The sequence below is a fragment of the Choristoneura fumiferana genome, chromosome 11 (genome assembly GCF_025370935.1).
Source record: "Choristoneura fumiferana chromosome 11, NRCan_CFum_1, whole genome shotgun sequence".
In the NCBI taxonomy this organism is placed as follows: Eukaryota; Metazoa; Arthropoda; class Insecta; order Lepidoptera; family Tortricidae; genus Choristoneura; species Choristoneura fumiferana.
The window spans coordinates 17,750,454-17,778,193 of record NC_133482.1 but is presented as its reverse complement, the minus strand read 5'-3'; the positions used below and the strand labels follow the sequence as shown (position 1 = coordinate 17,778,193).

Below are 27,740 nucleotides of genomic sequence, written 5' to 3'. Positions count from 1 at the left end.
CACCCTGTATTTGCTTCACTTAAAACTATTGTATCTATGGTTGCAACAGAATCTTTGCTTTTCATCCAGTTGTTATTATTGTTCACCATCATCATCATAATCAGCCATAAGACATCCATTGTTAACCATAGGCCTCCCCTTAGACTTCTAAGTGGTTTGGTTGGAACAGGCCTGTGAACCTGGTGCTTTAGCCAGATTATCTGTCCATCTTCTTGGTGGGTGTCCTATGCTGCTGATAACACTTGTAAATTGAAGAATCAAAGCTTATTTTTAATACATACTAGCTGTTGCCTATGACTATGTCTGCGTAGAACATTTACTGCTAAGCATTTAAGTCTCACCTGTGCCCCATCCTCGTAGAACACCTCAACGAGCTCGGCCCGGTGCTGTAAGTCGGTCTGGGGCAGTGTGAGCTCCCTCGCTGCGCCGCCCCCGTCGCGCGCCCAGCAGAGGAGCCTCCGCCCACACACGAGCCAACAGTAACCATTCGGGGACAATCGGACTGTTACTTCTCCGCTTGCTGCAAGTGACAAGGGGGCGTTCAAGTATAACGTAAAGCAATTTGGGGGGGGGAAGGGTAAAACTTTATGATGTGTTACTGTGTTCAAACAACGCGTTACAACAGTTTTTTTGTAACAAATACATACTATAATGTCCTCAAAAGTAGGAAATTCGAATTGTCAGTGGTTGTTCTATAAATGCACTCATGCTGTTGCCAGTGTGGCTGTGCCAAAAAACGCCAACTTAATTTTGAAAATGATTCAAGATAAGCTAAGAAAATTAAATAGAAATGGTCATTTCGGTGTTACGTAACATTTAGGAGGTGGGGGGATTCAGAAAAATGTTACGGCGCGTTACAATATATGAAACTCTTCTACAAGCCTATGTCCCTAGTAAGGGTAACAGGATCACATCATCATCATCATCATCATCAAATATATGAAACGGAGGGAGGTCAAAATCTCCAAAAATTATGTTATATATTACTTGATTACATACATACATACAAGCCATACAACACCGCAAAAAACGGTCTGTTGCCCGGTGAAAACAATGGATGTCTACAAGTGGCCTTATGGTCCAATAATTGGCATGATATGACCAACTCGTTGGGATGAATGGGCCATATCCTGCCTTGTTATCATCTTTGGTCACTCTCCGTGACCTATCAAGTGGCTGTGTTAGCCCATCTTTGTGGGTGCAAGCTACCCCTCCAATAGAAATGTTAATTTACTAAATTTCAATTTAACGATTCAAACTTTTAGGGGCTGTTTCACCATCCATTGATTAGTGTTAACTGGCGGTTAGGTGTGATGCCGTCTCTATTTATTTTGTTCGAATAGACAGAGACGGCATCACATTTAACCGTCGGTTAACGCTAATCTATGGATGGTGAAACAGCCCCTTAATGTTAGACCTACCAGTTGCAAAGGCTTATCTAAAACCTATCTTAAACTGTGACAAATATGAACTATAGATGATCACTTACCAAAGGTAAGAGCTTCTGTTACTAAAACTGGTAAAGGATGTCCAAAAGTCTCCAATGTGGTGAGGGGAGTCTTGTAGATCACATCTCCAGTCGGTGCCTCACCCGACTGCATGTATTTACTGCAAAAACTCCTTATTAGAACACGAAACTAAACAAAACATAATTCGCTATAGGTTAGGTCACACCTTTGATTCTTTTTTACGGAAGAAAGGCCCGGTCTCCTGCCCGAAAGGGACTGCCGGACGCGTGGCGAAAAAGGACTTCTAATTCCGCTTGTATTTGAGAAATCCATTTTGAAATAATAACGCAAATTAAATTAATTTATAGACGTTTTTTTTGTTTTAACGATTGGCGCGAACACAAACAGACAAGCAAAAAAAAAAAAAAGAAAAAACATTGGTGTTGCCAGAGAAATGAGTTTCTTTTTTTATTTGACTTTTCGGACAGAATAAGATAAAAGACTATACCGCCTTGTACTCTCAATTATTTGTAAATTAAAAAGCAAGGTTACAATCTAAATCATATTTGTCTGCCTTGTTTATGTTAAAATAGCCCGTCAGCTTCTTGTACATACTTACCTCTATCCCCAAGCCGCATTCGGCGTTCCTAACGGTGACTCTTTAAGAAACACTAGTAAAAAGCGATACTAAAATGCATTTTAAGAACAAAAAGTCGCTGAAAGACTAAAGCGATTATGGTTGTAAACTTAATGATAAATATTGCAAATAAGACTTTATGTCTTTGGCTTTAGTCTTTTCAAATGGACAAACGAAAAAAAAAGTGTCGCGTCGCGTAGCCGAACTGTCAATGTCAAATTGCAAAAATCAACGGTTCCCGCTTTGTGGTGATGATTGTTTTGTTCTTAAAATACTTAAAATTTACGTATTCAATGTCAATTTAAGTTCTAATTGATTAATCGAGCACATAAATGCATGATTTGTTAGCAAAATGTACATCAAATCCATCGTGTTAGACGGTTTTAAGTCCTACGGGAATCGTGTTGAGATCACCGGTTTCGACCCTGAATTCAACGCTATCACTGGACTAAATGGGACTGGAAAGTCCAACATATTAGATTCTATTTGCTTCGTACTAGGAATCACCAATTTATCCAACGTAAGTTCTGATTTGTTGATTTATTTTGTATTTGTTGATCGGACTCCCGCCATCTCTTTTCTTTACGAATTTCATCGTTATAAATTCGATAAATAATGCACAAGTAGCCGAAAATGGTCTTAGTTTACAACATATTTAAGCTGCTAACATTAGTTAACTAGTAACTAAAATAATATACATGGGTCAAACATACAAAATAACATACAGGTATGCTGGACTTGTTACAAACCAATTTGTGGTTCCTTGTCAAGGAGAGCTGGAACAGAAGGCCAATCATATCAGTTTTCAACCTGTCAGGTTGGCATTAAACTTTTCCTCTGTAGTTCTGGTTTCCTTCCCACTTGTAATAATTCTAGCTAGCCTAAGTCAACAGGAGCAGGTTGAAAACCAGCGCTGGCAGCTTCTGTGCAAGTGAAGCATGAGCTGAGCCTGTTCCTCTTGTCACAGTGACTGTCAAACACATTGGGCTGAGATTCTAAATGTGCCTATACAGTACTGTTCAGGTTGGCAATGAAATTCTTCTTCCTTGGGCACACTTCAGTTATTAATATTAATAATGTGACCCATATATCTTATTTCAATAATCATCTCATGGTAATTTTATTTCAGTTTTTTTTTTTAATTTTGTTTTTGTTGATGCTTTTTTTTAATGATGAGACCATTTTTATGTTTTTCAGGTACGAGCTGGAAGCCTTCAGGAGCTGATCTACAAGCACGGCCAGGCTGGCATCACCAAAGCAACGGTCAGCATCACGTTTGATAACCGTGACAGGGCACAATGTCCAATTGGCTATGAGAATCACAATGAAATCACTGTTACGAGGCAGGCAAGTGTATCATTTAACTTTTTATGAAGGAAAACTGTTGAGATTTTGTTTTAAAGTTGGTATTTTATGCCCTGTGAAAATGTTCCATACATATTTACATTGGTAGATGTCCCCTCATCACTACTTTGAACAGGGCCGGATTAACTATTAGTCAGAATAGGCAACTCACTAGGGGCCCCACTTCAGCTGGGGGCCCCGTGCATACATAAAAATATCGAAAATGTTTCATAAAATAAAGTATAGATATACTTGAATTGCAAAATATGCATCCTTTTGACGCATGCTGTCAGTTAATTTGGTTGAACTTGGAAAGAGCTGATGATCTTCCAATGGCTGAAAAGGGGCCCTGAGAATTTGCATCGCCTAGGGGCGCCGACATGATTAATCCGGCCCTCAGTGCCGGTTTTAGCACTTCCAGCGGATTTCCACGGCACCCCCAAATTTTGGGAATTTTCTAGAAGGTATAGGCTTCAGGCGCCCCTTTAAGTCCGGCGTCCTGGGCGGTCGCCCCACTGCGCCCTACCCTAAAGCCGCTACTGCCGGCCCTGACTTTAAAAAAATCTCGTATTTTGTTGACATATATTGATTTTAGATACGAGATTTTTCAAAGTAGTGACGATATGTGATATAAATGATGTGGTGTTCACAATAAATGTATGGACTATATAAAATAAATTGTGTCTAATTGATTCTAATTTTGAAATTTCAATTTTTTTCAATTTTTTATGTCCTTTATATTGCTATAGCTCCCAAATTACATTTATTTCAAAAACTTGAGGATATTGCAATTATCAAATTTTCTACTGGCTGGTTTCCATCAATGACCCTTCTATCACTATCACGCAGGTGGTGATGGGCGGTAAGAACAAGTACCTGATCAACGGCATCAACGTCCAGAACAAGCGTGTCTCGGACCTGTTCTGCTCCGTGCAACTCAACGTCAACAACCCACACTTCCTCATCATGCAGGGACGCATCACCAAAGTCCTCAACATGAAGCCACCAGAGGTTAACTGTTATTGAGATTGTTTTTTTAGAATTCCATGCCTCAGGAAACACATTTGTTCCTTTGAAGATCTACCACAGCAGTACTCAACATCAACATCATTAGCCAGAAGTCGTCCATTCCTGAACAAAAGCTTCCCCCTTAGAATGCTACAATTAACTACAACTCGCCACTTCCATCCACCGTTACCCGCAATTGGGATGTCAGTTACTCAACATATTTTGATCAATTTTGAATTTTTTTGTGTAACAGTGAGATAATTTCCAATAATTATACATTTAAAGTAGGGTAAATCATCAATTACTGGCCACCCTTCAATATAATTCATGTTTAGTAAGCATGCCGATTTATAACTAACCGATAATTAATGTACCTAGCTATAGTAATTTTAGTATAAACAGTTTTTTTTTAAATTACAGTAATATAAAACTACTATACATATTTTAATATTTGAAAAAGAAAGAAAATAAAATTAGAGCATTGTGTTAAATCTTATTCCAAAAACAAATTAATTAAATATTTGACAATTATTTCTGTAAAACTTATTATAAGACAAAAAAACAAGTAATGTTTTTTTTTCTTCTAGGGGAGAGGTGTAGTGTGTGCGCCACACACACTCTCCCCCACTATGTATTATATAATAGTTGTAAGCCATACAATAAAGGCAGTATTTACTCGTCACTTGTGTTTGACTCAATTCCCGATATTACAGACTAAAAGGTGGCCGGTTATTGAAAGGCACAGGTTGGGCACAGTGACTGACAATTTACCCTAATATTTGGTTGAATAAATGTTCCAAATCCTGACATCACCTTAAAAATGTGGAAAATCTTTATGATTGTGTTTATTTGTATTATACACCACTAGACAAAATTTCCTTCATTTTCTAAAGTATATATGACTGAAGCTTTTATGCTATTGCAGATATTGTCGATGGTAGAAGAAGCAGCTGGAACGCGGATGTATGAGGCAAAGAAGCAAGCGGCTGAGAAGACTATTGAGAAAAAAGACGCCAAACTCAGGGAACTGAATGATGTATGTCCATTTGCAAATACATTGATAAAAATATAATATTTATTTACTTACTACAGTAATTTGATTACTAGTGGCGTACAGCCAGGACAATTAGAATCTCGCTGGGTTTCCTAAAATCTTTAAATGACGAATATGGCAAAAGTTATGAACACTAAATCATGGTTTCAATGTCATAAATTTATTATAAACACTAGCTTTTGCCTGGGCTTCGCCCGCGTGGAATTCGGTTATCGCGCGCTGTTCCCTCGGGAACTGCATTTTTCCGGGATAAAAAGTAGCCTATGTCACTCTCTGGCCCGTAAACTGCGAGCCAAAAATGCGAGAGCTTGTGCTGTATCTCCTTCGCGGGCTCAGTGCTGATTGGGAACTTCATACACATTTAATTTCTTTGGATGGTAAAGAATTGTAAACCTTTCCATGTTGATCAGATAATCCGCGAGGACATCGCTCCGAAGCTGCAGAAGCTGCAAGACGAGCGCGCCCAGTTCCAGGAGTACCAGAAGGTTGTACGGGAACTAGAAAACGTGTCCCGGCTTTATGTGGCTTACAAGTAAGAACATAGCTTTTTTTAGGGTTCCGTACCTTGAAAGGAAAAAACAGAACCCTTATAGGATCACTTTTTGTCCGTCCGTCTGTCAAGACCCTTTTTCTCAGGAACGCGTGGAGGTATCAAGCTGAAATTTATATCAAATGCTCAGGTCTGCTGTCCCTTGGAGCTGTGAAAAAATCAAACTTCTAAGCCAACGCAATCAAAAGATAGAGCCGCTTATGCCGCAAATTTCCGCAAATTTTCGAAACTCGCAAGGGAATCAAAACCTACAGGGTACTTCCCGTGAACTCAGAATCTTGAAATATGGTACGAAGCAACGCCTTATAGCACAGATAAAGGAAAAATTGCGAAAACCATAAATTTTTAGTTACATCATATGGACGTAGTTAAGCAAACAGGAACCAACCCACACCTCCCCCAAAGTTTAGATAAGTATGCAACAAGCTACTAAAATGCACCTTCTCTCAACTCTATAGAGTGCATTTTACTAACTTGTTTCAACTTTGGGGGGAGGTATGGGTTAATTCCGGTTAGCAGAAAGAACTACGTCCATATAATAAAAATATTTTTTATAATTTTAAAGTTACTACCTACAGGCTTGTACGGAGCCCTCGGTGCGCGATTCCGGTTCGCACTTGGCCGGTTTTTTTTTTCGGACAGACAGTTGCTGTTAGCCTCAGACGGCGTTTACAGATTACTGGAGAGAGGGCGCGCTGCCAGATGGGCCGCCCAGCAAGTGAAGAACAGCTTGTTCCTCAACTCGCTACTATAAAACCCGGTAGAATATTAAGATACAAAGCACCCTTTATGCAAATCCGGATGTTCCTACTAAACTTCATCCAAAACAGTCCAGCCGTTTTAGCGTGAAAGACTAATAAATACATATACGCACGCATGCACACACAGTTTTTAACCACCGACGCAAAAAGGGGTGTTATACCCCCCTACGCTACGCGTGTCTGTGGCACCGTAGCTCTTGAATGGGTGAACAGATTTGAATGCGGTTTTTTATTTGAGAGCAGGCTTCGTAGCGTAGCAATGGTTCTTAGACAGACATGTTTGAATTTTGAAGTGACAAATGTCGGAGGTTTTCCAACTTTTTGTTTCAATCATTTGGGACTGAGTCAATTTATTTATTGACAGATACGTATCGGCAGAAGAGAATCTCAAGAAAGCTCAAGAGAAAGTGACAGACGTGCAGGACGACATTCAGAGCAAGCGGGACGAGATCAAAAGCAACGAGGACACGTCCAAAGCTCTCGAGAAGGATATAGAGGAGCTCAACAGGAGGCTCGATGAGGTAAGCCATATTAAATTACACTCATCTCATCATCATCATCCCAGACCATATACTTTCCACTGCTGGACACAGGTTTCTCAGGATGAGAGGGCTTGGGTTGAAGTTCCCACGCGGGCCTAGTGCGGTTTGGGTCAAACGCCATTTTTTTATAAAATTTGTTTATACAAAAAAATAAAAATAAAACTTCACAATAAGAGTAGCTTAGAATGCGAACTAAAACCGAACACGGTTTATCTGTCGCTAAAATGTGTCATTGAACAATGTTTTCCTTCACCGTGGTAAATTTGAAATGTTATTTTGCACATGAATTTAGAAAAACTGTTTTAAGTTTTAATTAACATGTACTTGTTATTCAACTTGTTACAAGTTTTTATTCAGCATGTTACAAGCTTATTACAGACTTTTGTTCGAAATTTTATATGATTTTATGCAACATTTTATTTTTAAAAATTTGTAGCTCTTTGTAATGTAGGAATACCTAAATAGATTAATTAGTTGTTATTTTTCACTGTGCTGCTTACATGCAGGAATTCAGGGTAAAGTATACTAATAATATAAATTTCTTGATAATTCTGTAAGTCTGGAGTTTCATTTTTAACTGCCAGATCTCATGCAAACCTTCCAGTGCAAAAGGAGCAGACCGTGTAGGTACCATCAGCCAAATAAGTGGTCTATCAGTTTTTAAACAAATTCCTATCAAATGAATATGTCGCTAAAGTCGAACTTTCAAGTTGACAGACACGTCTATTGGCATTATTGTTTTATGACGTGCAAACGATTATCAAGTTTAGGGTGGTAGACCACATATTTGGCTGATGGTACAAAGTCCATTTACAAGTTAAAGTTTAATCGACCTAAAATTAAGAACGCGCCTAGCTTCTAGTGCATTTATTGTATTCATTTAATCACTTGCTGTATCATGGCCGCTAAAAAACCCACCAACAATCCTACTAACAGCAAAGCGGCAGCACCCTCAAGCAGTTGGAGACAGAAGTGTTGAGTCTAGAGAAGACGGAGGCGGCGGCGTCGGCGGCGCACAAGGCGGCCAAAGAGGCCGGCACCTCGCACGACAAGCGCGCGCGGCTGCTGGAGAGGGCGCTGGCTGACGACGAGCAGGCGCTGGCCGCTAAGAAGAAGATACTCAGCGAGGTCATTTATATTGTATCTCACCCGCGGTTTCGTACGCGTAAATCGTAAGATCCAGCAGTTTTCACTGCATTCCCGTGGAAATTTACAAAAATTTAATCTTTATACTGTTGTTGCATTATAAAACCGATCAAGTGCGAGTCACTCGCGCACGAAGGGTTCCGTACCATTATCTATACAATATAAGACATTAGCAAAAAAAAACACGTTTATATTTTATTCGGTTTTTAGTATTAACGTGAATAGAAATAGATACTCTTTGAAAAATTCTACTGTCTAGCTACCACGGTTCATGAGATACAGCCTGGTGACAGACGTACAGACAGACGGATGGACAGCGGAGTATTAGTAAAAGGGTCTCTTTCTTACCCTTTGGGTACAGAACCCGAAATACTGTGCCAAATTTCATGACTATACCCAGCGGATGAGATATCGAAATTTTATCCTGATGCCGTGGAAATATCAGGATAAAAAGTAGCCTATGTGTTATTCCAGATGTCAAAGTCAAAGTCAAAATATCTTTATTCAATTTAGGCTATAACAAGCACTTATGAATGACAAAAAAAATCTACCACCGGTTCGGAAAAACCTCTGTTGAGAAGAATCCGGCAAGAAACTCAACACACACACGCACACGCACACACACACACACGCGCGCACGCATTTACAAACGCTCACTCTTTTCCACTTGTATCCAACTAATAGTTAAAGATAGGTAGGTAGTTGTGCATTGAAGTGAATCGTGTTGGCAGGTGTCGTCAACGTTCGAGAGCCTTCGGTCGGCGAGCGAGACGAGCGAAGCGGCGCTGGCCGACGCGCAGGCCAAGTTCATATCCGTCAGCACCGGCAACGAGGGCGCCAGCGAGTCGCTGCAGGACCAGCTCATGGGTTAGTTTAGTGCTCGCTGGGGGCGCGATCACAGCGCCAACCAATGGTTACAATACGGTATTTGACAACTCCTGATTTTGTCATCTATATAAATAAAATGAATCGTAAAATGTGTTGCTAAGCGCAAAACTCGAGAACGGCTGGACCAATTCAGCTATTTTTTTTTTTCATATCATCGTTAAAGTCTAGGAAGGTTTTTATGAGAGAAAAACTGGAAAAATTGCTGGGAAAAAGAAAATGCGAGTATGGAAGTGCGGTAATTAATGCATCACCTGTGGGTTTTAGTAAAATGCGGAGTGATGCGAATGTTTGCTACTCAATTTTATTTAGGCGTTTTGTTTTATTAATCCCCCTTATTTTGCATTTGCATGCTTGCTTGCTTGGCTGGAAGATGTTTGGACCTATAGTGTCTGAAATAGGGACGTTTTCTTCCATTTTTTTTCGTACACTACTTTTTTGGTTTAAAGTGGAACGAAGATTGCCGAGTAAATGAGTTTTATGACGAGTACCTTAATACTACCTACTTACTAAATAATAACAAAAACAAATTTAAATGAACTAAAATAATTTCCTTGCTCACCCGCGACCTTACGAGTGTAGTGTGGTGGTGGTGATGGATGGGTTTGTGTGATTTGTGTGTGTTCTTACAGTGTGGAGGTGGAGGAACTGCATGAACACGCATATTTTGCATAAGCTTAGCTATCGTAAGGTCGCGGGTGAGCAAGGAAATTATTTAAGTTCATTGATATGGACCTCCGCAAAGTAACGCCTGATTCAATAAATTATTTAAAAACAAATTTGTTTACGTTCCTCAATTTACATTGACTGGTTGATTTATTTTGTGTTTTGATTTAATCTATTTATACTCATGCCACCGCATCCGCGGACCGGGAGACGAGCTGTCGGTAGGCCTCCAACAAGATGGAGCGACGACTTGGTTAAGATCGCGGGATCGCGGTGGATGCGGAAAGCACAAGACCGGTCTGAGTGGAGAGCCTTGGGGAGGCCTATGTCCAGCAGTGGACGTCTTTCGGCTGACATGATGACTCATGCCACCTATAAGACGAGGGCGAAGCAATTTGGGTCGAAGAACTCGAAATGCTACAAACCAAGCTAATTATCAGAGTAATCGAACAGCCCAGCAACGTCAAGAGCGAAATGAAATTGAAAGGATTCGGATAGCACAAACCGTGCAGAGCGTAATGAGCTGAATGCAGCTAATAATGTTGTAAGTTTCAATCGAGCTGCTTTAAATTACAATGTTACAATTGACTACAGTGCCTACCAATGCGTTGCTATTGGATCTATGAACTCAGTTTGCCCACATTGTAAGGCATTGAAGTACAAAAATGAAGCCGCTGGATTGTGTTGCGCAAATGGCAAAGTGAAATTAATACCATTGGTGAAATTAATATATATATTATATATATTTAAAGTACCCAAAAAATCTGTTCTGATATATATTATTAGGTAGTGAAAATTAATAATTTCATCATATGCGGCATCATCACCAGAATTTAATTATAACAGATAAGTTTTCTACATCATTATATTTAGTGTAGATAGCCTAGATTTCTGTAGACTTGCTTGCTTCCATGCTCGCTTGCATGCTTGCTTGCTTGCTTGCATACTCGCTTGCTTGCTTTCTTGCATGCTTGCTTGCATGCCAGCTTGCATGCCAGCTTGCATGCTTGCTTGCTTGCTTGCATACTCGCTTGCTTGCTTTCTTGCATGCTGGCTTGCATGCTTGCTAGCATGCAAGCTTGGTTACACGCTTCCATGTTCGCTAGCGTGCATGCTTGCTTGAATTCTTGCATGCTTGCTTGCATTTTTGCATGCTTGCTTGCATGCTTGGTTACATGCTTCCATGTTCGCTAGCGTGCATGCTTTCTTGCATGCTTGCTTGCATGCATACTTGGTAACATGCCTCCATGTTCGCTAGCGTGCATGCTTGCTTGCATGCTTGCTTGCCTGCTTGCATGCTTGGTAACATGCCTCCATGTTCGCTAGCGTGCATGCTTGCTTGCATGCTTGCTTGCATTCTTGCATGCCTGCTTGCATGATTGGTTACATGCTTCCATGTTCGCTAGCGTGCATGCTTGCTTGCATGCATGCTTGGTTACATACTTCCATATTCGCTAGCGTGCATGCTTTCTTGCATGCTTGCATGCCTGCTTCCAAGCTTGCTTGCATTCTTGCATGCCTGCTTGCATGATTGGTTACATGCTTCCATGTTCGCTAGCGTGCATGCTTGCTTGCATGCTTGCTTGCATGCATGCTAGGTTACATGCTTCCATGTTCGCTAGCGTGCATGCTTTCTTGCATGCTTTCTTGCATGCTTGCTTGCATGCTTGCATGCCTGCTTCCAAGCTTGCATGCCTGCTTCCAAGCTTGCTTGCATGCATGCTTGGTAACATGCCTCCATGTTCGCTAGCGTGCATGCTTGCTTGCATGCTTGCTTGCATGCTTGCTTGAATACATGCTTCATTGCGTGCTCGCTTGCATGCATTGTTACTTGCATACATACTTGCTTGCATACTTGGTTGCATGCTTGCTTGCATGCTCGCATGCGTGCATGGTTACTTGCATACTGGCTTGCATGCATGCTTGCTCCCTCGCTTGCGTGCTCGCATTGATTCCTCACTATAAAAAAAGTACATGGCTAATAAGGTAACACAATATAAATTGATTTTAAGGCAGAACGAAGTTTGCGGGGCCAGCTAGTATCTTAATATTATTATGAAAATATAGATATACAGACATACCCCCTTATTCATAAACGACAATCAAACCTATTTTAGTTAAAATGCCGCTAAAATTCGTTTGTCCTTATCTGTCACTTCGACATTTGTATTTGTTAGAAAGGGACAAAGCATTTGTTAGTTAACATAGGCTTGTTAAGTTTTATGAATAAGGGGGTTAGTGTTTAGCGAAGAGAAAATTTAAATCGATTGAAAATTGGATTTATAGTGATTTTTTGAAAAATCTATATACCTGTCTCTCTCTCAAACGCTTTTCTCTATGCAGCAAGTATGGTGGTACTGGCGTGTGACGTCACATGCCAGTATGTCTTTCTCTGTCTAATCTTGAATGTCAAACCTTTATAACTTTGTTATTTGTAAAGGTAGCTTAGAAATTGTTTTTCTATTCGATAACAGGCATTGTGTAGTTTTAATTTATAAAACATATACATACCGTATTACACTACGACTTTAATTCGAATCCCGAAAATGTACCCCCCCCCGATCGGACTAGTGGAGCGTTCGGATTATAGTATATAGAGCATTTATAAGATATTTCCATGGAATAAAACAAACAACAAGCTATCTTTTCTTTGACGTGGAAGCCATGATGCACGAACGTCGTAATAGCAACACAAAATGGCGGACGAATAACAAAAACAAAAGCGCATGTCGTCTGCTAGACATTCGGTAAGCAACTGGCGATCTTGAGCCGGCGAGTGAAGAATTGTGTAGGCGTGGTAGGCGGGGGAGGCGTTCGGATTAAGGAGGGGTTCGGATGTACGGCGATTTTAAATGTCTAATCACTGGCTGTCATTACGATATCGTAATTTACGTATATTCTAATGGATCGTGTAAATCTATAGTGTAGACTAGCTGGCCCCGCAAACTTCGTTCTGCCTTAAAATCAATTTATATTGTGTTACCTTATTAGCCATGTACTTTTTTTTTATAGTGAGGAATCAATGCGAGCACGCAAGCGAGGGAGCAAGCATGCATGCAAGCCAGTATGCAAGTAACCATGCACGCATGCGAGCATGCAAGCAAGCATGCAACCAAGTATGCAAGCAAGTATGTATGCAAGTAACAATGCATGCAAGCGAGCACGCAATGAAGCATGTATTCAAGCAAGCATGCAAGCAAGCATGCAAGCAAGCATGCACGCTAGCGAACATGGAGGCATGTTACCAAGCATGCATGCAAGCAAGCTTGGAAGCAGGCATGCAAGCTTGGAAGCAGGCATGCAAGCATGCAAGCAAGCATGCAAGAAAGCATGCAAGAAAGCATGCACGCTAGCGAACATGGAAGCATGTAACCTAGCATGCATGCAAGCAAGCATGCAAGCAAGCATGCACGCTAGCGAACATGGAAGCATGTAACCAATCATGCAAGCAGGCATGCAGAATGCAAGCAAGCTTGGAAGCAGGCATGCAAGCATGCAAGAAAGCATGCACGCTAGCGAATATGGAAGTATGTAACCAAGCATGCATGCAAGCAAGCATGCACGCTAGCGAACATGGAAGCATGTAACCAATCATGCAAGCAGGCATGCAAGAATGCAAGCAAGCATGCAAGCAAGCATGCACGCTAGCGAACATGGAGGCATGTTACCAAGCATGCAAGCAGGCAAGCAAGCATGCAAGCAAGCATGCACGCTAGCGAACATGGAGGCATGTTACCAAGTATGCATGCAAGCAAGCATGCAAGAAAGCATGCACGCTAGCGAACATGGAAGCATGTAACCAAGCATGCAAGCAAGCATGCAAAAATGCAAGCAAGCATGCAAAAATGCAAGCAAGCATGCACGCTAGCGAACATGGAAGCGTGTAACCAAGCTTGCATGCTAGCAAGCATGCAAGCCAGCATGCAAGAAAGCAAGCAAGCGAGTATGCAAGCAAGCAAGCAAGCATGCAAGCTGGCATGCAAGCTGGCATGCAAGCAAGCATGCAAGAAAGCAAGCAAGCGAGTATGCAAGCAAGCAAGCAAGCATGCAAGCGAGCATGGAAGCAAGCAAGTCTACAGAAATCTAGGCTATCTACACTAAATATAATGATGTAGAAAACTTATCTGTTATAATTAAATCTGGTGATGATGCCGCATATGATGAAATTATTAATTTTCACTACCTAATAATATATATCAGAACAGATTTTTTTGGGTACTTTAAATATATATAATATATATATTAATTTCACCAATGGTATTAATTTCACTTTGCCATTTGCGCAACACAATCCAGCGGCTTCATTTTTGTACTTCAATGCCTTACAATGTGGGCAAACTGAGTTCATAGATCAATAGCAACGCATTGGTAGGCACTGTAGTCAATTGTAACATTGTAATTTAAAGCAGCTCGATTGAAACTTACAACATTATTAGCTGCATTCAGCTCATTACGCTCTGCACGGGTTTGTGCTATCCGAATCCTTTCAATTTCATTTCGCTCTTGACGTTGCTGGGCTGTTCGATTACTCTGATAATTAGCTTGGTTTGTAGCATTTCGAGTTCTTCGACCCAAATTGCTTCGCCCTCGTCTTATAGGTGGCATGAGTCATCATGTCAGCCGAAAGACGTCCACTGCTGGACATAGGCCTCCCCCAAGGCTCTCCACTCAGACCGGTCTTGTGCTTTCCGCATCCACCGCGATCCCGCGATCTTAACCAAGTCGTCGCTCCATCTTGTTGGAGGCCTACCGACAGCTCGTCTCCCGGTCCGCGGATGCGGTGGCATGAGTATAAATAGATTAAATCAAAACACAAAATAAATCAACCAGTCAATGTAAATTGAGGAACGTAAACAAATTTGTTTTTAAATAATTTATTGAATCAGGCGTTACTTTGCGGAGGTCCATATCAATGAACTTAAATAATTTCCTTGCTCACCCGCGACCTTACGATAGCTAAGCTTATGCAAAATATGCGTGTTCATGCAGTTCCTCCACCTCCACACTGTAAGAACACACACAAATCACACAAACCCATCCATCACCACCACCACACTAACACACTCGTAAGGTCGCGGGTGAGCAAGGAAATTATTTTAGTTCATTTAAATTTGTTTTTGTTATTATTTAGTAAGTAGGTAGTATTAAGGTACTCGTCATAAAACTCATTTACTCGGCAATCTTCGTTCCACTTTTAACCAAAAAAGTAGTGTACGAAAAAAAATGGAAGAAAACGTCCCTATTTCAGACACTATAGGTCCAAACATCTTCCAGCCAAGCAAGCAAGCATGCAAATGCAAAATAAGGGGATTAATAAAACAAAACGCCTAAATAAAATTGAGTAGCAAAACATTCGCATCACTCCGCATTTTACTAAAAACCCACAGGTGATGCATTAATTACCGCACTTCCATACTCGCATTTTCTTTTTCCCAGCAATTTTTCCAGTTTTTCTCTTCATAAAAACCTTCCCTAGACTTTAACGAATGATATGAAAAAAAAAAATAGCTGAATTGGTCCAGCCGTTCTCGAGTTTTGCGCTTAGCAACACATTTTACGATTCATTTTTATTTATATAGATAATAAAGTTGACCTTTTTTTATTTCCCGGCGATCACTGTTTTCGCCATTGTTCTTACAGTTTTTGCTTAATAATACACGGATACGTAAATTTCACTAGTGACAGTTGGTCTGCAGAAAGCTCATTTGGCCACAGCGCGCGCTGCCATCGATTCGTGGTTCTCCCACCTCCTACTTCGCACCCAGCCAATTTGAGCTACTCTCTGTTTTGCCGTCGACTTGGACTGAAAATGAAGAACTTGGAAACATAATTATTTCACAGCTCTAACCTGTGGAATGGCAGCGCCATATTTAAAATTTACTGTCAAGCGGCGCGGCCATTTTGAAAAAATCTTTCTTGACTGCAGTGACACCTACGAATTAATTTCGCGAATTCGCGAATTTTATTAAAAATATCACCAAAAAGAAACTACTTTAATTTTTAGATAAGCTTTACAGTGATAGTTTAGCATAAAATGGCATATCTAATTAAATAACAATGATTGACCTTCAATTTCTGTGAACTTTATTATTCATTATCAAATATCTGATAACCAAAATTTTTCTCAGTCATGTATTAAATAACTATAATTACAAAATAAAACAATTACCTGTAGGAAACACTGATTAATTCGTAAAATATTAATTTATTTACGAAACAATGCCCTTTTATAGTCTTTCAATATCAAATAATAGTATAATACGAGGTTTCCAAAAATACCAGCGCACGGCAGCGGCCACATAGTGAAACTTGAGTAAACGATAAGAACGAAATTTCTTCCGTAGTGTTGTCGCGGCCGTTAATAAATGCCATCCTTGTCTATTTATGAACGCATTCTGCAAGAATAAGCAAGCGAGATATAGGTCTACCAGTTTATATTTGTTAGTGAAATACGTCACCCGCCAACGACCGGAGCCGGTCGCTTGCCACTCAAGGGTTTTTGACAGCGTGCCGGGAGACGGTCGCCTGCCAAACAAGGGTGTGCCGGGACCCGGACGCTTGCACTCCATCCTCCCTGGCTGGCGCGGTTTGTACTACGAGCAGTGCTAGCTGCGCGCATTGCGTCCATAAGATTGTACGTGCACCCGCGCCAGCTTGCGTGGGCCCTAAGAGATTGCACAGGGCGTCTTCTCAGAATAAGAGGGCCTACTTGGGATCACTATTATAGTATTTTATGCAACTGTATCGTAATAGGGGTCCTTAAAACACGAGTGTGGGTCACATGAGTGTTTTAAGGCCTAAATACATACAATATTTTATCTATGTATATCCATATATTAAATCCTCTATCATGTGTTCCGCAAACCATTGAGAATGACCTGCATTCACGAGAACTGGGTAGGTATGTCTGCTCCACGAGCTGCGCCCGCGACGACCTGCTGCTGCACGTGGTTTTTGAACGTATAATTGAGGATTTACCTACTATATGGGTGTAGATAAAATTATTATAATCATGAGGTTTTGCGAGTTTACTCACGCTAATTTCCTTCATGGTCATTTCTTAATAAATTCCGGGCACAACAATATTTTTTGATTAAAGAAGTATTCGAAACAGGTTCTAATCTAACTTCGCTCCCCAGCCGCCAAGCAGGAAGCGTCGGAAGCCTCCACGTCCATATCCCAAGCGCAGATGGAGAAGCGCCACGCAGAAGACCGCCTCAAGACCCTGGAGCGGGAGTTCAAAGCCAGCAGCGCGCAGTTCACCAAAGACCAGGAGAACATTGGAAAGCATCAGGCCCAGCTGGATAAGTTGCAGGTAAGACCAAGGACACAGGAGTAGACTAAAGACTTATCGCCATAAGGAAGACGTTCACTGCTGAACAAATGCCTCCCCCTTGGTAGGGGGGGGGTGCTATAATCCCTACGATTGGCAGGCAGCTTGGGGATCGCAGTATTACTCTGATGGTGTACGCAGAAGACGCTGCCAGTTTTATTTACTTTTCCCTTAGTCACCTTCTACAACACTCAACGGGATGAGATGGAGATGAGTTGTTCTTGTCCGGACACCCAACGGACTTCGGTCCCCAGGCTTAACATCTGCCTGGAGAAAGCCATAGTATGGCCTAGACAGCCCGACTATGAGCTTGACTAAAGTCTACCACGTGGGTACTCTTTGCCTTAAGACCTTAAGGGAAAATAGAAGGCCAGCTTGCTGTTTATTAAAGACCAGGAGAACATTTGGAAGCATCAGGCCAGGCTGGATAGACTGCAGGTAAGGCTGCGTTTTCACCAGAGATGTGAGAGGATGTGTTGCGAGCAGGGTTGCCAGATACAGGCATTTCATTTCCGGGACAATTCGAGGGTTACGAAAAGCACAAAACCAAGTATTTTCTTCACAACGACAAAATTATTAGTGTTGCTCGTTTTAAATTAGTGAGTCCAGATTTTGTCTTTAGGCAAGTCTTTTGCGAGGACCTCAAACAGTTCTCAGGCACGTGAATTCTGAAAACAGGCCGACAATGTTAACCGCAGCTTCAATTTTTAATATGGAAAGAAATACTGCTCTCGTAACTTATAAAAAAAAAACTAGTATTATATTTAGTTGTCGAAGTCCGGGACATTAAAGTTTAATGACAAGACACATAATTCCGTGACAATCTCGGACAATCCATCTGGCAACCCTAATTGCGAGGAATGTGTTTTTCATTAACCAATAGAAACGTTTCATTTAACTATCCTCGCACAGCACAGCTCTGTTGGAAACAGCTGAGCGGAGCGCGGAATGGTAAATGAAGCGTTTGAAAACCGCACATTCATCGCAACACATCGTCGCAACATCTATGGTGGAAACGTAACTTAAAGTTAAATGACACAAGAGTAGTTATTTAAGCGTTAATTGTGCACAGAAGTAATTATCGTAAGGTCACAGGTGAGCAAAGTAATTGTTTATAGTTGATTCTTAAACGTTTGTACAGGCGGAGCTATCGAGCATGAACTTCAGCGAGGCGCGCAACACGGAGCTCAAGGGTCTGACCCGGCGGCTGCAGGCGGACAGCACGGCCAAGCGCGACGCGCTCGACCGCCTCGGCTCCACGCTGCAGCGCTGCCAGTTCCGCTACAGCCGCCCACCAGAGACTTCGACGCTAGCAAAGTACACGGTACGACAAATAAACATTTTTTACGACACTGCCTGTATATGTACATTTAACAGCCGACTCATTTATGGCTCGCAAAACACTACAAAAATGTAACACATTACGAAAACAGGTCGTATCAATATATGTATTTCATAATACAATACGACTTTTTAGAATATAATTTCTGAATTTCATTCCTGGCGTGCTAGCGGGAGGGGTGACACTATTTTAATTTCCTCGCAGTGATCGTGAAAAGCACAATGTTTAGTCTCGGCCAAAAGTGCAATAGATGAATTCATTTATCGAAGTTTAAACTAACTGGTTCATCTATTGCTTACTTTCGTGCCTCTACAACAATGTGCTATAGCTTCTCACTCACTCATTAGCTTCGTCGTTCAACGTTTCACACATTTCTCGCACATCTCTGATGGAATCGCATCCTGAGGGGCCACGTCATACTACTTTTGACCACTTTAGCGCCCCCTCTCCACTTGTCACATGACGTCAGTGGCCCGCTTCCGTACTTTAACTATGTTTGTGTGTTTGTCTGTAGGCATTGTGGCGCGCCTCATAAACGTGAACGACCCCGTGTACTGCACCGCGCTGGAGACCGCTGCTGCTGGCAAGGTGAGCCTTTAGATCATTGATTGACTCTGGGATTCATTTGCGAAGGTTCATCAAAATGTACTACTAAATAGACTGTCTTATGACAGTCAGGTAATCTTGCCTTATCTTTCAAGGTAAGCTTGCTTGGTTTTTCTACGACCAGAGCTACGTTTGAGCGATACGTGTTTTTTTTTGTCGTAAACCCATCTTTCACTTCCACTACCACCACCACTTTGGACGACCGGATGGCTAAGTGGTTAGAGAACCTGACTACGAAGTTTGAGGTCCTGGGTTCGAATCCCGGCCGGGGCAGATATTTGTGTGAATAACACGAATGTTTGTTCTCGAGTCTTGGATGTTTAATATGTATTTAAGTATGTATTTATCTATATAAGTATGTTTATCCGTTGCCTAGTATCCATAGTAGGTACAAGCTTTGCTTAGTTTGGGACTAGGTCAATTGGTGTCAAATGTCCCATGATATTTATTTATTTATTTACTAAAACTCCCGACTTTGTCACTTCAAAGTTCAATATGTCAAAAACGGCTGAACCGACATGTCTAAGAACTATAGCTAGAAAACCTGCTATAAAATAAAATAAAACACATTCAAATCGGTCCACCCACAGACCTTATATCGAGATAGACGAAAAGAGCGCTTCAAACTGTATGATAACCTAGCGTGTCGAATTTTTCGTGACTACGATGGATGACGTCACGAGCGAGATTTAGTGATGGGAAATCAAGACCGCACGGTACCGATTAAAAGGCGCGCGAAACCGATTCAAAGGCTCGAGTCGCGGCGGCTTTTTCAAACCGCATCGCGCATTTAGGTTGGACAAAACTTTGACCGTGGAACAAACTTTTTACACGCAAGTTAGGTCAACCTTTAAGAGTCTATCTCGCGATATAAGGTCTGCCACAGACAGACACACATAGCGGTCAAACTTATAACACCCCTCTTTTTGCGTCGCGGGTTAAATAGGCAGGCAGTCGTGTCCTACAATACTGCACGATTTGCTGTCAGTTTTAATTTACTTCAAATAGCTGCGAATCGCAAATTACAGGTACAAATTAACAGCCTTATTCATAAAAAAATCCTTAATTGAGGTTTGATCGGTCTGTTACTTAGCAGACTGATTAAGCTTGTTAGACGGTTGTCAAGAAGTATGATTCATAAACGCTTGCTAGCAGTCTGCTAGTTGTTGAGCTGCTGATAGACGGATTAGACGCGTTATGTTGGCCACCTTGACAAATCAAAGACAAAAAATGGGCTCATTGATAATTAAAAAAAATGACAGCAGTGACAGCAAACTAGCAGGAAAAAAATAAAAGCTAGATGTTTGTTTTCCCGCCATTTCCGATCCGCATGTTTATATTGTACCTAAGTGCAAAAAGCCGTAATTATGTTAATCATCCTAATTTTTTTTTCATATTTATTGTTAGTAAAGTAGCAGTAATAAATACCTAATTTAGAGGATTTTTAAATACAAATTCCATAAAATAAATTTTCCTGGATTTTTTTAAATCTTTGCGTAACCCTACCTTCACTAAAAATATCTTCGGTATGGTTTTTTGCTCTTGTCAAAGTCAGCTGTTCAAACTTGTGGCGGCCATTTTGGGAGATAAAGGTGGGTCTACGGTCCTCTAACTTTAGCAGAGCCTTGATCGACTGATTAGCGCTAACAGACGTTTATGAATCATGTTTTTTAGCATCGGGCCTTCAAGGAGCCTTCAAGGAGGCTCTAACTTTTTATGAATAAGGCTGTAAGAGTGTCTAATATTAGAAATCAAGTTAACTGATTTGAGTTTGTGTTAAGTCGTGTATCGTTACAGCTGTACAATGTAGTGGTGGACACGGACGCGACGGTCGACTTACTGCTCAAAAAGGGCAACATCCAGACGCGCACCACCATGATACCGCTCAATAAGATCACTGGACACCTCATAGACCAGAGGACGCTGCGGCTGGCGCAGCAGATCGTGAGAACTTTATACACTAACATCACAGAACAGTTACTTTCTGATTCTTACAACCTTTTGTTTAACTTAAACTATTTTTAGACTAGCCATTAGAATTTGGTTTTCATTATCCCGCGGGAACTATGCAATTTTCCGGGGTAAAAACTATTCTATTTCCTTCCCCGGGACGAACACTATCTGTATACCGAATTTAATCTAAATCTGTTTAGCGGTTTAGATGTGATAAGCTAACAAACAAAGGCAACCAGGGTTGGCAACTTTTAGTGACGCAGCAGCGTGCCACCAGGGGGCTACTACGAAATTTGAAAGTCGAAGTTCATATCGTACCGTGTCCCGCTCACTCTCGTATTAAATAATATGTTCGAACTGCGTACTCAATGCATGCCATATAAACATAGTAAAGAGAACAAGTAGGTTCACTACGAACAAAAGTACATCGCGCGGCTTAAATGTGTGCGCGCCGGTTGGCCGGTTGGCCGCCGCAAGCACACACTGATAATTTATGGAGGATTAAGTTTACTTTAGTCAAGGCTGCGCTGCCGTCGGTGCCGTACGTTTCGATTTTAGCTCGCTCGTCTTGCGCTCGCTTCGCGAGATGATCACCTTTTACGTTCGCATACTCGTACTTACGTAAATTTTTGTTTTAGGTATAGTTTTAAATTAGTAGTATATAAGTGTAGTGTGTTAGTTTCGTGCAAAAACACAAAAAAAAATAGCTACCTACCTGCCTATAAACAATATGTTATAGTATTATGTGTAGGAAACATGAGTAGTATGTACACAGTCGCCATTACCACTTCAGCGAATTTATAAATAATATTTTTAAATTTAGTATAATAATAATAATAGAGCGGCAAAGAATCTTGTTTCTCTAGACACAGATATTAGACAATTTTAAGTTAACTTTCATACTAGACTAAAATTATTTGCCGGTAGGTAATTAATTAATCTTAAATAGACATCGACAACCCTAAGCGTCCGCGCCGGTGTAGGCAGTTAAGTCTCCTAAAGGGTCGGAGTGTGCATACTTGTTCTCTTTTACTATGATATCAATATCGTTCTATCTCTTTCGTTCCAACTTGCAGCTGATTTACGTTGAGTTTGATCTGATGATGGTTCTGTGTTCCAGGGCGGCGGTCCAGAGAATGTGCAGCGCGCGATCGACCTCATAACCTTCCCTGAGGTCATCGCTCCCGCCATGGCCTTCGTCTTTGGGAGTATATTTATCTGCAGGTCAGTATCTGTATACAGGGTGGCTCATTTAGATCGGTCAGTATAGGAAAGTATGAAACTATAAGACATACGAAGGTCAGTCCTTCGGAACCATTTTAATAACAATATAAACTGTATTCATTCATTTAAAAAAAAAACTTGTACTCAACTTGGGAATCGAACACTGACGTTTTGAAAAATGAAACTTACATTATTAAAGAATATGAAAACAATTCAGTTTATTTATTTTAGATATCGTGTTTCATAGTAATATTTATTGTTTGTGACCTACACACCAATATTCAAATAGAAATAATGTAAGTTCGATTCTCGTGCTGAGAACAAGTTTTTTATTTTTATTCTTGAATGCAGTTTTTCTTGTTACTAAAATCAATGATATGATTTCTAAGAACAGATTTTCGTATTTCTTATAGTTTCAGACTTTCCCATACTGACCGATCTAAATGAGTCATCTTGTATGTGTTTCTGTTATATTTAAAGCAGGAAAATGTACCCAAATAGTGTGTCTATATCGGTTACAATCCGTGTGACCCTTTCTGATGACTCCAGGCATTTTGTATAACAGATGGTTATAGTCTCACACGTCACGGAACAACGTGGAACAGAGTTCAATCCCCAGCACCAGTACAAATTAAAACAGCCATTGTAACTCTAACCCTGTAACTGCAGAGACGCGGACACAGCCAACAAGGTGACGTTCCACCCGCAGATCAGAAGGAAGTGCGTCACCATCGAAGGGGACGTCTATGACCCTGCTGGAACGCTGTCCGGCGGTGCCAGGGTTAAGGTCAGTCTCTCTTCTTAGCCATGTTCTACCATGCCCTTTAACTTTCTCCAATGAGGGCTATCGCGAATGAATTCGCCGCTAGAGGCGCTAGTGTAGCGTGAGGTCTCCGAAATGTCAAATCTCATAGTTTTTGGGTGAGCTACGCGGGTTTATTTATAATTAGATTTTTTTTGTGAATATTTTGCATTACCTGAAATTAATTATGGAAATTATGCGTTACGGGCAATGAATGTCTGTGTTTTGAGACAGTTTGTCTTTTGGAAACTTTTGTCCTCCCTTTTTTTCCGAACAAAACGGGACTAAGCAACACTGTGGTTGCTGGATATTTTTATGGTACGGTTTAAGGTGTTTTAAATATGATTTTAATCTAAACTTTGTTTTAACGCCCGTAATAACAGACTCTGAAAGCCACACTTAAAAAACCTCACGCAACAGTGCGCCATCTAGTGAGACAAAAAACGATAGCGCTCATTGTCTCTGTTCTGTTCTACTTGCATACAGTTTGACGGCCTACCCTTTTATATCATCCTTCCATTGCAACTGCGGACAGACAGATAGATATGGCGAGCCTATAAGGGTTATGTTTTACTGCTATTTGGGTAATTTAATTATTATAATGTTAGTGTTTTTTTTTTTTTGGAGTCTAGCAATGAGGGCTACCGTTTTCGCGCTCACCAGTTGGCGCCACTGTAGACAAAGGTCCTGCCTGTAGTATAGTGGTTAGTTTGTTTGACGACCGGAAGGCCAAGTGGTTAGAGAACCTGACTGCGAATAAGGTGCCGGGTTCGAATCCCGGCCGGGGCAGATACTTGTATGAATAATACGAATTTTAGTTCTCGGGTCTTGGGTGTTTAATATGTATTTAAATATGTGTTTATCTATATAAATATGTTTATCCATTGCCTGGTGTCCATAGTACAAGCTTTGCTTAGTTTGGGACTAGTTCAATTGGTGTCAAGTGTCCCATGATATTTATTTATTTATTTATTACGGGCTCGATAATAAAATTTACATTTAAATCAAATTTAATACCTTAAAATTGTATACCATAAAAATATCGAGCATGCCACAGTGTTGTGTATAGTCTCGTTTTGTTCGGAAAAAAGAAAGGACAAAGGTTTCCGAAAGACAAAACTGTCTCAAAACACAGACATTCATTGCCCCATATTGCATGTTTGCCATAATTAATTTCAGGTATTGCAAAATACTCACAAAACTATTCTAATTATAAACAAACCAGCGTAGCTCGCCCAAAACCAGTGACATTTGACATTTCGGAGACATCTCGCTACACACCTGTGCCTCTAGCGGCGAATTCATACGCGATAGCCCTCATTGTGTCGGTTTCACTTAAGCAGTTATTTGATGATAGTTTTATACCCCCAGGGTGGGTCAGTGCTGGTGCAAATCCAGCAGTTGTCCCAGCTGGAGCAGGAGCTGTCCCAGACGGCGCGCAGCTCGCTCACCACCACGCAGAGCTCGCCGCCATGCAGGCCGCCGCTGACGCCTTCAGCACCAAGCACCAGAGGTACTGATCATGAGGGGAACGGCGTTGCCTTTCACAACTATAGACGGAGCACCGCTTAGCGGAGCTCCTACTCTTAAAGTTTTTGTCAAAAAACGGGTTAGAGCCATTTGCTTTTTAGACCAATTGCTACTTAGACCAGATGCTTCTTAGACCAGTTGCAATTTAGACCAGCTGCTTTTTAGACTAAATGATACTACACCTATAACTATAATTCGACGGTTGAAAGGCTAATTAATTGATCAATGCACCATGTTTGTGAAAATTTTAAAACTGCTCAAACAACAGAAAATTTTACTGATTCCGATATGAATCAAGTGTAAAAATGTGAACTTATTCAAAGTTTCAAAAATAAGTACCACAGACTCTTATTCGGACGCAATAAGGCCGTAGTAACATATTTTTAAATGGTTCGAATACCTTGATACTTATTTTTGCACTTGACTGTACATAACTGCGTATCCTAAAAAAAATTATTTTAAATCTATTAGCCTTTTAATCGTTGATAACATATTATGTTATACAATGTTTTAAGGCCTAATTACGTACAATTGCATACTATATTTTATCTATTATAAGCACTACCACAGATAAGAAAGTTGTCATAGTAAAATCGGTTGTTTAATGCTGGCCATTGCCAACGGTTTTTGAATGCATTGAATTGAATAAAGATGTTATGGATGTAAATAATAGTAGATTTATCAATCTTAGTTATCACTAAGGGTGGAAAGTGACCCATTTCACCCGAAATATTTCATTTCGATTGTGAGGAAAGTAAAATACTACAAAAAAAATTGAATAATAATAAATTCCAGGGTCCCAAGATACAGGCTCAGCCTAGTTTGGGGTCCGCTGGGCATAACTATACTGTAAACTTGTGAATTATTAAGCAAATACATATTTTTGTATTTTTTTTTTTTTGTATTAAATTTACTGATATTCAACCTCCAACCTTTTCGCACTCGCCACTTGCCACGGCCGACTGTAAAAAAAACGAATTGGTTACGACCAAGGAGCTTATAAATATACAAAACTGGAGGTTGAACGCCGAACGAAGAAGTTTGACCTTTGTTACTTATTTATATATTCCATCTTCTTCTTTCACATTTCACGAATGACTAATACGACTAATGACTAATGAGAATATATTCGTGAAATAATAACAGTCAAATTTCTTGTTTCAAACGGATGTTCGGCGTTCAACTTCCAGTGTCGTAAATAAGCTCCTGGACACGACGCGCATCTAGATGGCCATCCCGTTACGTATAAAAAAAGTGTCATTGACGTAACTTCTTGACGTTGACGTATTTTTGGTCCGTGGCTAATCGTAAATTGATCGAATTGCTATTACATGTGCATTGTCTTGTATAATAAGCTTCCGGAGGAGTTGAAACAATTGCAGGACGTGTTTTCAAGTCCAAAATTACTGTATGGTTGCATGAGCGATGTTTTTACTGCGTTAAAGATTTCTTGGAATCATAATTTGGTACATTTATTATTATTTATTATGATTAATTTGTAATGTTAAAATTGTTATAATGTAGTAATATCGTGTATTTATATTGAGTGAATTGACATTGTTATAAAAAATAAATATTAAGATTTGCATGTTGTTCTCGTACGACTGAATACTGTACCTTCTTGAAATACACCAATATCTTGTATTTATGTTCTGTGTATTCTGGCAAATAAATCATTATTATTATTACTATTATAAAAATTAAAAAAAAACTTTCCGCCCTAGAGATGAAAACGTAATATTCCACCCGGCAATCTACCAAGAAAATTAAACTTTCCGAACAGGAGAGATGAAAAGATCATTGGTTTATAATAATGGTTAAAATTGCTCAGCTGTTGGTTGGTCGTGCCCACAGATACGAAATGATGTCGCACGAGCTGGAGGTAATAAAGGCGCGTCTCGCCACCACGTCGCATGCGCAGACGCACGCCGAGATCGAGTCTCTGCGCGCACGCGTCGCCGCACTCGCGCACCAGCTGGAGGCCGGCCGGGCCGCGCAGGCCGCCGCCGCCGCCAGGGCTAACGAGCTGGAGGCCAAGGTTAAGGATATCAAGGGGCACAGAGAAAGGTAACAAAAAAAAAAAACACGCCGTTTATTGTTTAAGTAGAAAGCGAGGGCTTTTTGTGTGTATCTTTATGCTGTCAGTGCTTCCGGAAAGAGCAACATTGCCAAGAAGAATGCGTCGCAAAAGACAGGCATTTTTTTTTTGTTCTGAACGAAATTCATAACAATTTACATAAATATGAATTAGATGTGCTAATTTCGATGTTCTGGCTCAGCAGCATCTTGTTTTGGTTCTTATTTTTGGCGGTAGAAGCATTTTGCACTATTGAACGTAGATAGTTTATTAACGATTTGTCGTGCTGGGCAGCGAGTGTACATAGGTATCTATGGGACCCCCTACATCTGTATTGAAGAAAGAGAGGGCGAGAGAGAGAGATTTTTGTTGCTACTTCAGTTAAATTCAATAGACAAAATTAGATGTAAAAATAGGCAGTCTTCAAACTATGAAAACTTCAATGTCTTCCCAGAGAATTCAAGAAAGCCGAGGAAGCATTAAAGAAAGCGAAGAAACAAGCAGAACAGCACAGCAGCTCGTGGAAACAGAGGGAGCAGGAGTTCTCCACTCTCCAGCTGGAGGTGGCGGAATTGGAGAATGGAGTCGCCACCAGCGCGCGGCAGCTGGCGGAGACTAAAACAGCGGCGGAGAAGCTGGCGGCCGCGTTGCAGGCGGCTAAGGAGGAACACGCCAGTGCTGAGGTGAGTGGGAGCTGGGAGCTGGGAGCTGGGACACAGTGGCAGTGGCCAGTGGCCACGCTACAGCTGGAGGTAGTGACAGAGTTGGCATTAGCGTGACAGCTGGTAAATGCTAGAATGGCGGCAGAGAGATAATCAAGAAAGAAATCCAA

The 27,740-nt window shown here is 40.8% G+C and overlaps 2 protein-coding genes across 2 annotated transcripts in view; one reads left to right on the top strand and one right to left on the bottom strand.

Moving 5' to 3' along the window:
• Positions 1-185: 185 nt before the first annotated feature.
• Positions 186-1,853, bottom strand: LOC141432904 (nuclear pore complex protein Nup133-like). Its single transcript, XM_074094734.1, has 3 exons — positions 1,675-1,853; positions 1,490-1,608; positions 186-520 (listed from the first exon to the last, which is right to left on the bottom strand). The coding sequence occupies exons 1-3, from the start codon at positions 1,779-1,781 to the stop codon at positions 258-260; spliced, it is 489 nt and encodes a 162-aa protein (XP_073950835.1). The 5' UTR covers positions 1,782-1,853; the 3' UTR covers positions 186-257.
• A 435-nt stretch (positions 1,854-2,288) lies between these two features.
• The window catches only part of LOC141432903 (structural maintenance of chromosomes protein 2-like), a 32,084-nt gene continuing 6,632 nt past the window's right edge, over positions 2,289-27,740 (top strand). The window contains 19 exon segments of the mRNA XM_074094732.1: positions 2,289-2,605; positions 3,283-3,432; positions 4,279-4,440; positions 5,363-5,473; positions 5,902-6,023; positions 7,167-7,323; positions 8,281-8,472; positions 9,222-9,357; positions 17,181-17,356; positions 18,516-18,657; positions 18,660-18,698; positions 19,231-19,304; positions 21,120-21,266; positions 22,396-22,499; positions 23,169-23,286; positions 24,673-24,733; positions 24,736-24,814; positions 26,686-26,898; positions 27,363-27,591. Of these exon segments, the coding sequence (XP_073950833.1) occupies positions 2,438-2,605; positions 3,283-3,432; positions 4,279-4,440; positions 5,363-5,473; positions 5,902-6,023; positions 7,167-7,323; positions 8,281-8,472; positions 9,222-9,357; positions 17,181-17,356; positions 18,516-18,657; positions 18,660-18,698; positions 19,231-19,304; positions 21,120-21,266; positions 22,396-22,499; positions 23,169-23,286; positions 24,673-24,733; positions 24,736-24,814; positions 26,686-26,898; positions 27,363-27,591 (2,580 nt within the window). The 5' untranslated portion in view covers positions 2,289-2,437.